The sequence below is a fragment of the Moschus berezovskii genome, chromosome 27 (genome assembly GCF_049115385.1).
Source record: "Moschus berezovskii isolate FMDL1 chromosome 27, NW_MosBer_1.0, whole genome shotgun sequence".
In the NCBI taxonomy this organism is placed as follows: Eukaryota; Metazoa; Chordata; class Mammalia; order Artiodactyla; family Moschidae; genus Moschus; species Moschus berezovskii.
This window is the reverse complement of record NC_142486.1, coordinates 625,220-638,258: the sequence shown is the minus strand read 5'-3', so window position 1 is coordinate 638,258 and position 13,039 is coordinate 625,220. Positions and strand designations below refer to the sequence as shown.

The 13,039-nt window shown below is 63.3% G+C and overlaps 2 protein-coding genes across 7 annotated transcripts in view; one reads left to right on the top strand and one right to left on the bottom strand.

Annotated features, from left to right (window-relative positions):
• CHLSN (cholesin) overlaps window positions 1-13,039 on the top strand; it is a 66,389-nt gene that overhangs the window by 32,525 nt on the left and 20,825 nt on the right. The window lies entirely within an intron of this gene.
• GPR146 (G protein-coupled receptor 146) lies at window positions 1,282-12,800 on the bottom strand. The gene is made up of 2 exons (XM_055410457.2): window positions 12,673-12,800; window positions 1,282-4,395 (listed from the first exon to the last, which is right to left on the bottom strand). The coding sequence occupies exon 2, from the start codon at window positions 4,387-4,389 to the stop codon at window positions 3,394-3,396; it is 996 nt and encodes a 331-aa protein (XP_055266432.2). The 5' UTR covers window positions 4,390-4,395; window positions 12,673-12,800; the 3' UTR covers window positions 1,282-3,393.

Genomic DNA, 13,039 nt, shown 5'->3' with positions numbered 1-13,039 from the left:
TCCTGCCTCATGGCTCTCGGGGCGGCGGGGGCAGGCGGTTTGCTCTCCCCTGCCCCCCTCCCCCACGGAACAGCTGGGAAGTGCCCGGTTCTTTCCACACGAGCAATGTTGACGGAGGGCACGGCTGTGTGAGCAGCCCCCCCGCCTCCCGGGGCCCTGGCCCCCGCGGGTGTGTGGGACCCACCCACCACCAGCCCCATGGACACACCATGGGCCCTCGGACAGCTTGGGGTTTATCCGGGTAGGACTTAAGACCGGCGTGGTGCAGGGTCAGCCCTGACCAGTACAGAGAAGCCACGGTGTAACCAAAAAGGCTGGAGTTTGTTTAACTCATGAAGGGAAACACTTGTTTTGTGATCCCTCTGTGTGCTGATTAGCTGACACGTCACACACCCCAAGAAACACAGTCGTTAGAATCCAGAAATTAGCTCATAAGTATCAAGTAATTTAATGTTCAGTGGTGTGGGTTTTCGTCCCCAGTTTCTCAGACACACCTGCAGCAATTCAAGCCATCTGGGCAGATGTAAAGGGTTAGAAATGAAAAGGCCCCCACATTTCCCAACTGGTTTTAACTTCAAAAACTTGCTGTGTAATTTAGCACCTTACCGACTTATTCCTGGTTTGTTCTTTGTCAGGTCCTTTTTATAAAGAAACAAACGTTTGACCTTTTTTAATTGTTAAAAAGAGTATTTAGTCTGGGCTGCGCTGGGCCTTCGCTGCCGCACACAGGCTTTTCCCTAGTGTTGGGGGCAGGGCTGCTCCCTCATCGTGGGGGCTTCTCTTGCTGCAGAGCACGGGCTGCAGGCACACAGGCTCCAGCAGGCGCAGCACGAGGGCTCAGTGACCCTGGCTTGTTGGTTCCAGAGCAGGCCATGGGCTCGGGCTCCACAGCACGTGGGGTCTTCCTGCACCTGGGATCGAACCCATGTCCCCTGCATTCCAGTGGGTAGGATTCCTACCCACTGCACTACCAAGGAAGTCCTGCCTTCTTGATAACATCTGCCACAATTAGCAAAAGACCCAGTTTCTTACAATAAGTTTTATAACCTTCATGAAATAAACCCAAGGTTAAGTTCACCTTTGGGAATCCTGAGTAATGAAGCATGGCAAGGTAGGTGAGTTTGTCTATTGACAAAAATAAGATCATTCAAACCACAGTCAGGGACTTCCCTGGGGGTCCAGTGGTTGAGACTCCGTGCTTCCAATGCAGGGGCTGTGGGTTTGATCCCTGGTCGGGAACTAAGATCCCACATGCCACACAGTCAAAATATATACATACTAACAGCGTTTTTTTTTTTTTTTTAAAGGACAGAGTGCATGGTCTACCTTGACATTTTCCAAATAGCTCCTTATTCTCTTCTAAATGCCTCAAGACTATGTATGGCCATACAGCCCCGAACCTGCCTGATTTCATTGAAATGGTTCAAAATTCATTCCATTTTTTAGCAACCGTGGCAGGAGTACTAGGAATCAAACATACTGGGGCGGCAAGAAGTGACCCGGAGTTCACAGGATCGTCAAGCCACCGTCCATGGAAGGTAGACTGTTGTGGTGCTAGTGGCTGAGGCGAAGGGGCTTGCTCCTCAAGTTCGGGGGCAGAGGGAGGATCAGGACGCAGCAGCAGCAGTGGCGGGGTCTGCATCTGAGACCCCAGCTCGTCCTCTGTCCGCAGTGGAGGTGGACGCGGGACAGAAATTTGTGGCTGCTACTGTATGACACCCTCCCCCCCGGAGGTCCCCAGAGACCAGCCAGCTTGCAACCAAAGCCACTGAGAAACTGAAATAAACAGTGATTTTAGGACCCCTGCACTGTGTGGGGGAAACCAGCTGGGCTGAGGGGTGGGGGCCGTGGACAGAGATCTGGGCCCTCAGGGCTCACCTTCTCCAAGGAGCCCATGATGTGGGAGGAAGAGCCGCTTCCCTCTACTGGCTCCCGCTCCCCCCAGGTGGTACTGGCTCCAGGACCCTGAGGAAGGCACCCATCGCCCCTCGGCTCGGCTGCTGCTGTCTCGGGATCCATGTGTGGGGATGTGCTGGGGGAGTGGGGGGCATCCGCCTGAGGCCCTGGAGATTTGAGGAGAGCTCCTACCAAGCCCTGGGGCCCTGGAGCAGCTGGCCGGCATCTGTGCTTGCCACCACCAGGAGCACCCGGAGACCACCAGTTCCTGCTGCTCCACCCCCAAGGCTTGTTGTTCCCCAGAGTCCAGAGTGTCTGCAGCTGTGTACAGGCCGTCAGCCTGGAGGGAAGTCAGTCTGCAGGTAGAAAAGCATGAACCTCACTCTCTTGCCTCAACTTCCCAAGAGACTGGGGCCACGTGAGGCAGGTCCCCCAACAGACTCTGCCAAGAAGAGCAGCCTGGCCCTGGGGCAGCTGGTGATCAGTGAACACCGCGCGCGTCTTTACAGCAGCAGCCGGGCGGGGGCGGTGCCCAGCGTCACGTTCATCTTTCATCTGAAGGGCGTCCTATGCGGACTGCAGCCTTCAAAAACAGACCTTTGCTTTTAGGGCATTTCGGGTTCAGAACAGGGTTGGGGTGAGGGGCTGTGATTTCTTCGTTGAAGACGTTGGGAGTGGAAAGGGAGGCGCCCCTGCGTCCCTAACAGCTGACAGAAGGCGGGGTGCGGGAGAGGGTGAGGGGTGACGGGTGGGCTGTGCAGCCCCCTGAGCCCGCCTGCCCAACCAGATGTGTCTTTCCTGTGGCAGGCCCATCAGCTTTTGGGGTTAGAAATCCTGAGAGCATTTTCCTCCCTTCGCCTTACTGACACTCAACTTTTGTGCACACTTTGGGGAGTCGTTCAGGACAGACGGTCACTGAACCAGTGCAGGCAGGGGCACACCTGGTGGCCGCAGACGCCCCATCCGGCCCCTCCCGCCACGCCTGCGCGTCCCAGGAAGCCTGCAGTCCTGCTGTGTTTTTCCCTGCGGCCACGAGGCTCGCCACCTGAGTGGGTTTGTGTTTTCTTCATTTTAATACCTTCTGACTTTCCTATCAAATGTCTCCTTATAAACAAAACAAGAGGGGGAGAGAGTAGTATTTTAGCAGTACAAAGTATAAATACTGGCATTAGGTTCTCATCACTTCGAGGCCGAGGGGAAGCAGGCTGTTGCAGGCACAGACCTGAAAGGTGCGTAAGGGAGGCATGCACACCCGAGGGCGGCCGGGCGCCAGGACACGCTCACCCTCACCCCGGGCGCCTGGGGACTCCAAGGGGCTGCACCTGGTTCTGCCTTGTCTCCAGGGGCGAGGGAGCAGGGGCTGGAGTCAGCGTCGTCTCCTGCATGCCTGACCTGGGAGGAGGGACCGAGCCTTGGGCACAGCAGACCGATCATCATGTGCTGTGCTTCCAGCCAGTGTGGCCCGCCCCGCCCCTGATGGTGCCCGTGGAGTAGCGTCTATGCCGTCACTGGCTGCACCCCCGCTTGGTCCGGGGAGCAACTCTGGTGCCCACGGCGCAGCTTCTTCATCAGCCGCCGGAGCTTGCCAGGGAAGTTTCTGTCGATGTGGCGGTACAGAAGCGGCACCACAGCACTGCTGGCGAAGGCCAGGAACCTGGACAGGTCCTTGGCAAGGAGCAGCGTCCCCAAGTGGTGCCCATCCAGTGGCTTCCCCCGCGCCGCCAGGACTGTGCGCCCCAGGAGCGTCAGGTAGTGGGGTGTCCAGAGCCCGAACTGCGCGCATACGGTGGCCACCAGCAGCCTGTGCGCCGAGGGGTCTGGGCGGCCAGCGTCCTGGTCGAGCGGCGTGTCCTCCTTGCGGACCCGCGCCAGGAGCACGAGCGCGTAGAGCGTGGCCAGGCCAGGCACCAGGTAGCCAACGAGCAGCATGATGGCGTCAGCCGCCGCCGCGTCCCGCATCCGCGAGCACTCCACCAGCCTCGCGGCCACGTGGCTGCAGATGTAGAAGAGCAGGGAGGAGAAGCCAGCGAGCAGGGCGCCGCCCCAGACGAAGCCGCACACGTGCCGGGTGTTGTAGACGCTGGACATGTAGGTGCGCGGCAGCGCGCGCTCGATGTAGCAGTCCAGGCCCAGCAGGGCCGTGGAGTACAGCGTCACTAGCGCCGCCACGTTGAACAGCACCAGCAGCGAGATGTGCACCTCGCTGCCGGGGTCCCAGGCGGCCCCGCCGGCCGCGCCAGGGCCCAGCAGGTGCACGGGCGCCAGGGCGCAGAGCAGCAGCCCGGCCGCCGCCATGTTGGCGAAGTAGACGTCGGGCATGGTCATTCCGCCTGGGTCGTGCAGGTTGGCCAGCAGCAGCAGCGCGTTGCAGCCCAGGCCGAGGGGCACGCCGCCCAGCAGGTAGAGCAGCGACAGCGCGGACAGCGCCCGCTGGACATGCAGGCAGGGCAGCGGGTCCTCACCACCCGTGCCATTGAGCGGGCAGCTCCACATGGCAGGCTGTGGGGAAAGCAGCGTGTGAGTCCTTGGCGACCACAGCCCAGCCCCCGGCCCCGAGGCCGGCAGGAAACAGGGCTGCGTGTGTTTTCTGCAACCGAAGGCAGCATCGCTGGAAGCTGTGAGGGCCCTAAAAGCCACATGGGCCTCCTTGACCCTGTTTGCAGCGAAACCCACAGACCTGGAGCTGTAAGGCGCCTTTGCCACCTTGTGGCACCTGGGCCACATGCAAAAGGCCTGTAGAAGGGGGGCTGGATCTGAGGCCTGGCCCTGCGGCCCCCTTGCCGAGAACCTCAGTCTTCCTGAGGCTGCGGCAGCCCTCCTGGGCGCATTTTCCTTACTTGGACTGTAGAATCCTATGCCCCCCCACACCCTGCATCTGTGCCTAGCAACCCGCCTCCCTCGCGCCGCCTGGGCAGCGCTGGTGTGCCATACCAGGGCACCGGGACCCCTGTCCTGAAGACCAGCTGCCACTGGAACCCTGGGGAAGAGGCCAGAGGTGGTCTGCACACGCCCCTGGCGTCCTTCCGGTCCCCTCCCTCCCAGCCTGGCAGGGTCAGGGCGGGCAGGCGCTAAGGTCTGGGTGGGCCTTGGCGGATGGAGGCGCCTTGGTGGTGAGGGAAGGACAGACTTTCTTGAGAAACGCGAGAGACCTGGGGGGCAACCCTCGATGCCATGTGTCCTGAGGGGCCTCCTGCTCTCAGAACGAGGCCAGCAACCCTCTGGGGCAGACCCTGGCCTCCCAGATCCAGGGGCGAGGGAGGCCCCGCCTGCCCTTAAGTGGCCTGACCCCCATTCCGCAGGAGCGAGCCTGGCGTGGGGGGCACAGGGGGAATGAGGTGTGGCCTCCACAGGCGTCTGTTTGCCAGCTAACACGATGGAGTGGGTGCCCACCTCAGGGTGTGTGCCTGTGACCCCCCTCCCCAGACACAGAGGGGTCAGGCAGGAGCCTCGCGGGCAGGGGCATCTGTATCCTAACGAGCCGCTGCAGCAGCGGCCGAAGGCGGGGGCGGGACTGCTGAGCTCCTGGCTTCATCACCTCCAGGGAGGGCGTTTACTCTCAGCCGCCCAGGGACTCGGGTCCCTCTTCCCACATCTGGGGTCCAGGGTGCGGGCAGGAACCCCAGGCAGGGCCGGGCCTGAGGGGTCCTCGGAACCCTCGTCCATCCTCTCTAGCTGATCCACTGCCCATTTCCCTCCCGAATGCCGGTGGGCTCCTGCGCGCTGAGCCGAGGCCTGGGAGATGCTGGGCCAGGACGCTGGTCCACAGCGCGTCCTGTCCGTGCCTGACCAGCCCGGCTCCCAGGCCTCAGCCCCTCCCTTCCTACCGCGCTGGCCCCACTGGCCCTGGTCCTGTTTCCCGGGGCGGCGTGCTCCTCTGCAAGGTGTGGGGGCGCTGTGCGCATGTCCGCCTCCCGGTTCTGGAGGTGCCCCTCCTCCAGGCAGGTGCAGCTGTGCCTCCTGTTTACAGCCAGCTTGGAGCCTGGAGGGTTGTGTCGGGAAGGGCTGGCACACGGGATGGGCACCCTGCCCACGGGCTCCCTTGTGGCCTGATGGGGGTCTCCTGGTGCACCTGCCCCTCCAGGGGGTCTCCATCCACCAGAGGGCAGGTTCAGCCAGGGGAGGCTGAGGACGGAAGGGTGGCCCTATGTGATGATGGGTGGGCAATGGAAAGGGCCCCATGGGCTCGTGAGCCGTGGGAAGTGGGGGACATGCTGGAAGGGGCCCTGTCCCGCTGGAGACCCGCGCAGTCCGTGGGAGGCGGTCACGCGGAGCAAATCAGCTCAGAACTTTTTTCAAGAGCTCACGTGCTTAAGTGGCCAGCTTGCTTGGCCTGAGAGGGGCTGTGCATGTCTCAGCGGCTAGTGCTGGTTTTAGATTGAAAACCTGCCCGAACTGCTGCGTCCTGGCAGTTCATGCACACAGAGCTTGGCAACTCTGCCCACAAACTACAGACAGCTCTGTGTGCGTCCTGTCAGCATCCACCGCAAGACGCGGCTGGCTTCAGACGCAGTGCATGAGCTAAAGGTGCCGCTTCCCTTTGCTTTCAGCCTGTCTTCGTTTTTTGTCCCTGTGTTCTTCCCGGAGGCCCCTCGCTCCAGGTGACACGCAGGGCCAGGGTGGGGGTGCTTGTGAGAAGGGCAGGAGGCAGACACGACGCGGAGGGGACGAGGCCCTGAGATGCTTGCGGGGGGGGGGTGGCGACCACGGGCTCTTGGGGACCTGGGGCAGCAGCTGTGCCCAGCACCCCCAGGCTTGCTGTCGGCAGCGGTCACTTTGCGAGTGTCCACCCACCCCGGCTGCGGGGCAGCTGGTCACAGCGTGAGGCCTCCAGCTGGTGTCCCTCTGCGTCCGGGTCCCGGTGCTGCCCCTGCGGATCCCCCACGCCGCCGCCGCCTCCACGTCACCCCACTTCCCTTTGTGACCTGGCTCTGTGAGTACAGGAGTCTGGGAACAGGCTCCCCTCCCCCGAGGCCCTGTGAGGAGGGGGCCTGAGAACAATGGTGGCCCCCGCCCTCCACACTGGCTCAGGCTGGGCTGGGCTGTCTTTCCAGTCAGCAGCTCTCTGTTCACTTCCTTCCTGAGAAAGGGGAAGCTGGACAGTGGCCAGAGATAGACCAGGATTCCACGCAGGGCCCTCTGTGGTCCTGGCTCTCCCGGGGCGGGAGGCAAGGCCAGGTGGGCCCCCAGTGCCCGGGCCCTGCCCCCTGTCGCCACGGGCCCTCTGTCCCCGTGTGGCAGGGCTGACGACACTGCCTGTGGCCACCCGTCACCTGCTGCAGCTCTGACCGGTGTCGTCAGGAGGGGCCAGGCACCCAGCGGCCTAGTCCAGACTGGTCCTGTCACCCTGCTCCGGGGCTGTCCTGATGACACCGGTCAGAGCTGCCCACTGCTGTGCGTGGGCCTCCCGGCTCCCAGCCTGCCCTTTAATATGCCCCACTTGCCCCTCCCACCAGCACCCCCGCCCACTGCCCACCTGCCGGACACGCGCCTCTGCAGGTGCCCTGGCCGGCCTGGCCGCCTTCCTCTTGTGCTTGGTGGGGCCTCCCAGACCTCTGGGCCCTCCTCCACGCCTCCCTGGGCAGTGGCACCCACCAGCAGCATCCGCGACAGGTGCCATCCACGGCCCCTTCATCCAACAGGGCGTCAGGGGGCCCTGACCTCCCTCCCTCAGCCCTGCCCCGGGGCCCTCCGGGACTTCAGTGCTGCCAGCCTGGCCAGGGCCTGGTTCTGCCCAGAACTCCTGCTTCTGCCCGACCAGGTCCGTGCCTCCCCCCAGGCCTTCTGCCCAGCTCTGCCGGGCCTGGGGAACATACAGGTGAGCACGTCTGGCTGGAGCCATCCCCTCTCTCGGAACCTCATCCGTGGGTGCCCCTCTTCTGTGGTGGCGTGCCCAGCCAGGCCTGCAACCAGCCTTTGTCCACAGAGCAGGGGTGCACCTGGCACGGGCAGGCATGTGGCCATGGTCTTGCAGCGACGCCAGCAGCGGGACTGCTCGGCCCTGACGTCGTGTGGCCCAGGGCGGGAGGGCTGGTGGGCTTCAGCATCCAGGCTTGCTCCTTGGTTGTTGAGGTGGCCCGGCGGTCCCCGCATCCGGTCTCTCCCAAGGGGATTAACTTGACCTGAAGGTGGCCTGCATTCCCACTGATCGCGCTCCTGGGGCAGTGGCCCTGCCTGGCCCTGGTGACGGCCATGTGGCCAGCTTCCGGCTGGTCTTGTTCCAGGGAGTAGAGAGCTCTTCAGAGCCTCGGGCCAGGGCAGTTCCCGCCTGGGGCCGCAGTGGACTGGAGAGGGGAGCGCGGCCAGCCTGGCAGAGCAGAGGGTGCCCCGCCCGGGGAGGGCACCTGACTCCCAGATGGACCCTGGCGTGAGCACAGGTGGCGCTGCTGTGGCATCAGGGAGGGGGCCCCCTGCTCTGCTCTGGGCCTAAGCAGGTGCTGCCGGGACGTGATGTGTCCTCCTCGGTGCCTGGGTGGACGCCAGCCTCTCTGACCCGAGCCGGCACACTGGGCAGACAGAGCCTCACAGCACATGGCCTGGAGAGGGGGCTGGGGGGCGGCCGGGTCACAGGGCAGACGAGCCGACGGGCCAGCCTCTGCTCGGCGGCCCAAGACTCTGAGTCGGGTGCTGGGGCGGCAGTGAGGCAGCCCCCGCCCCTGCCACCCCCTGCACCGTTGGTGATGGGGACAGGGGACATGGTGGGGGCTGGCAACAGGCCCCGGGGAGGGGGTGGCACGCGGGCCAGTTGCCCACGGGGGGACACTGGGCCACGGGGTGCGTGTCTAAGCCCTGCTACACTCAGGGCTGCCTGCCTCTTACGCGGCTGTCCTCTGGGGGAGCAGCTCGATCACGCCCCCCGGCCCGACTCAGACCTTCCCTTGGGAGGGGCGCACGCTGCCTGGCGGGGAATCCCACCCGCGGGCTGCAGACTGAGGACCAGCCTCCCCGGGCGCCCTGCCCGCAGCTGCCTGGCTTGGGTCCCCTGTTAGGCTGTCGGGAGGATGGGGTGAGGTGGTGAGTGCAGCCCTCCCTGGTGCTGGGCGTGGAATGGCGGGTCCTCGCCTCCCACACATTTGCGCTGCTGTGCCGCCTCCCTCAGACTCTGCCAGCTGCTGCGTGGGGAGAGGAGACGGGTGAGGGAGGGCAGAGTGCGTGAGCAGGCCCAGGCCAAGGGCAGGGTCTCACGGGGCGGGGGGCTCCTGCCACAGCTCAGCGGCCCCGGGCCCCCAGGGCTGCTGTAGGAACAGACAGTCTCTGGAGCCGCGCTTGCTGAGCTGGAGTCCCAGCCCCACGGGGTCCGGGTCCTCCCCAATGGCGCCCTGCTTACAGACACCCCTTTCATTCCCTGCCGGCAAGGACCGCACGCCTGGGTTAGCTGCTGGAAGCATTTTCAGGCCAGATATCTTTTCTCCTTGGTCGTTTTTTTTTTTAAAGGGCCTAGAACTATATAAAGTAACTCTTCAAAAGTGAATGTCCACAAGCAATGAAAAACCTTGCCCAAACGCAGGGCTACAGTGCTCGGTGATCTCCATGGAAGGGGGGGGGGCAGGAGCACAGCAGAGCAGCGGTGGGCGGGGGCCATGATGGGCAGGGGCTCCCCAGTGACCCTGTGCGCACACAGCCTGCCCAACCGAAGCACCAGCTAACTCCTGTCCAAGGTTGCTGACCTTATCCCACTGCACCCCATCTGTTCCCGCCTGCCCAGAGCACCCCAAAGAGGGGAATCCGTGACCGGTGTCCCACAGCCTCTGAGATGGCCTCAAAGGCCTTTCCCCAAGGCGAGCACAAGGACCCACTGGGCAGAAGGGCTGGCAGAGCCCAGACCGGGAAGTGGTGGGCGCAGGGCCCCGAGGCCAGGGCAGTGTATCCTGTGGGCACTGGCCCTGCCTGATGCCTGGAGACCCACCATGTAGTGTGCCTGGACTTCAACTGAGTGCTCTGGAGCCATCAAAACGCTTTGAAAACGACTCCTGAGTGTGTATTTCCTTTTGCAATAACGGGCAGAGGCTCTAGCTACAATTAACACCCAGCCGGTAGGAGCCAGACGCTCCGGAAAAGCTGATGTGTTCATAGGCTTTCAGCACAGGGCGCTCACGCATACTGACCAGTGTCACAGGCGCTGTGCCCCCTGGGCTGCGACAGGCAGCGGCTCATCACACACTTGGGGTGTCTGTTTTCATAGCCTGTCGCTTTTTAAGGTTCTGAATTAGAGAGCAGAGAGCGTGAAGCAGGCAGCGGCTCTGGTTCTCCTGGGAAGAGAACAGGCTCACCTGCCAGTGGGGCAGGGCTGCGGGCAGGGGGAGCAGCCGGCCGGGTCCTGGCCAGCCCTGGGCCCCAGGCTCTCCCTGGGAGGATACGGGACCCGTGCTCTCCTCTGCTTGTGGAGAGCTAGCTCCTCGGCTTTTCTCTTTCTGTCCCTTGACTAGTTTTCTGAGGTTACTGCTCCTTCCAGCACTCTCGATCGGGGAAAACAGGCCAAGAGCAGACCCGTCTCCGCTGGCACCCAGTCGGGCCCCCGCCCAGCCCGACACTGGTGTGTTCTTACCTGGGGGAGCACTGAGAGCAGAGCCGCAGATCTTATCGCTGCCTGCGGTTCTTTCCAAGGGAGGAACCAGCAGTTATTTTTGCTCCTTACACTTGGTCTAATAGTAACAGTTGCCTCCTTGGCTCTAATTAAAACTGCGAAACTCCTGTGTGCTCTCTGCCCTCTCACCGCATGTTCGGGAGGAAGGAGACCCCTGTGGGACTGCACAGGACACCTGGCCCTTTGCACCGCGTCCTGCTGCTTTGTCAAAGGGGGTTCTGTCCCCAGGTCCCTGGGGGGGTGGAGGAGGGACCTGAACTCTTCCCCTTGACAGCGTCGCATTTTTAGCATCTCAAATTAAGAGTGAAAATTCACTTTTACTCCTTACACTGAGGCCCCCTGCTCTGCAGCACCTGTGAGACCCCACAGACACCTGCTGCCGCCCAAGTGTGGGAGAGGCTGCAGCCTTGAGAGAGCTGAGGCGGCGGCGGCCCCACCCCCAGGACACGGCCCTGGTGGGCGGCAGGGGCATGAAAGGCCAGGCGGCAAGTTGTTTGCTGAGGTTCCCAGATGACATCCCAGGACCTGGAGGGCGTGGCTGCTGCCTCCCCAAAGAGCGCCTTCCTCTCAGGCCCCGGAAAGTGGCTGGCCCCTCATCCCACCTGGAATCACGCATGCGTATTTGCTGGCAGGGACCTTGGCAGGTTTGTCCCTCTTTCACTATATAATAGGTTTAAGCAGCTCTAGGGCTCTCCTGATGGCTCAGCGGTGAAGAACCTGCCTGCCAAGGCAGGAGACACAGGTTTGATCTCTGGGTTGAGAAGATCTCCTGGAGAAGGATATGGATACCCACTCCAGGATTCCTGCCTGGGAAATCCCATGGACAGAGGGAGCCTGGCAGGCTGTAGCCAGGGGGTCGGGAAGAGCAGGATATGACTTGGCGACTAAACAACGATAAACTACGTCCTAGCCTAAAACCCCACCACTCACATCCAGTGGACCTATGTGCCTTTCTCCTGTCACCCACCTGCCAGGGGCTTCTGAGTTCCAGGGACCCCAAGTCAATGCAGAACTAACGCTGGGCTCTTCTCTCCTCTGGGTGTTTCTGTGACCCCCCACGGCGGCAGGACCGCAGTGGTCAAGGGCAGGGCCTGGCCCCAGCTTCTGTCCATGACTCGGCACAGTATGCATGCACCAGATGGGAGCTATGATTTTTAAAAGCCTGTTATCTCTAGAGGCTTTCTTCATTTAGCGAGATAGCAGAGGTTCCAGTTTGGAGCGCCAGACCCAGCCGGCCAGGGAGCATGTGGCTGTCCCCAGGGCATGGTTATTACAGGGCGTCTTTCTCCTCTCAGTGGTGACTGGTACCCCAGTGAAGACCCAGCTGAGACGGCAGAGTGTCTGGTCCCCATTATGTGTGAGCAGCCCGGGAGCGTGGTAAGTCATCATGTCCACACGCTGGGGTCTGCAGAGGCCGGGCCAGCACGCTGCTGGCCGCCTGGGGACTCAAGGCCAGCCTCACTAGGTGCTGCAGACACAGTGGGCAGGAGGGGGCTGCTGCTCCGCCAAGATTTGGAGCTGGTTGTTGGCAGGTGGCCTGGGGCTGCCGAGCGAGTGTGCATCCAGTAATGAGGGGACAGCCTGTCAGGTCCCGACTCACCCTCTGTCCCCACAAAGCATGGTTAGATGACCGGGACCAGTGCCCCACTGAGAGAACCCCAGCTACTGTGCTCCTGTCCTTAGCTTGGTGTTGGGTTTCTTGTCCCAGGTCAGTGGACACTCTGAGGCTGGGGCACTGCCTTCTCAAGTTTTGACGAAGCCTCCAGTCGCAGGGGGTTTTCTTTTTATCAAGTGTCCTAGGACACTTGATATCTCCATTTAGATGCTGTTCCAGAATTTCCCAAGATTTTGTAATCATAAAAGGGTTGAAAGTTACAGCCACCGTGACCCAGAAGCAGGCGGTCAGCCCCCCCGCAGGACATGTGAGGAGCCTGTGGTGCTGCCGAGCCGCCCACGCGGCCAGCGGCTCTCAGCGGCCCGGACAGGTGAATGACCGCAGGGCAGCGGCCCGGCCGCGGGCGCCGCGCGGCTGGAGGGCAGCCACGGGAGGGGACAGCGCCCGGGCGGGGCCGAGGGGACCCGGGAGTCGGAGCGGAGAACCAGCCCCCGGTCGCCGCGTCCCCGCGCCGCTCCCCGCGCGGGCTGAGCCCCCGAGTGTGCCCACCGCCCCCACCCCGAGTTCCGCGCCCACTCACCGGCTCGCTGGGCCGCGGGCAGCGCAGTCGCCGCGGGAGCGGGCAGCTCGGGGCTCCGGGAGGCGGCGGGGCTCACGGCGCGCATGCCGCGCGGGCCTGTGTACACACGTGACCGCGCCGCGCCGGCCCCGCCCACCCGGGGCCCCGCCCGCCAGGGCCCCGCCCCCGAGCCCGCCCACCGCGGGCCCCGCTCTGGCTCTGAACTTGCCCTGCCCCGGGCCCCGCTCTGGCTCCGCCCCGGGCTCCGCTCGGGCCCCGCCCCCGAGCCCGCCCACCTCGGGCCCCGCTCGGGCCCCGCTCTGGCTCTGAACCCGCCCCGCCCCGCCCGGAGTCCCCCCACCCCGACAGACTCCCCGGCAGCAGGGTG

Coding starts and splice junctions, on each gene's coding strand:
- GPR146 (XM_055410457.2), bottom strand. CDS start 4,389: ATGTGGAGCTGCCCGCTCAATGGCACGGGTGGTGAGGACCCGCTGCCC.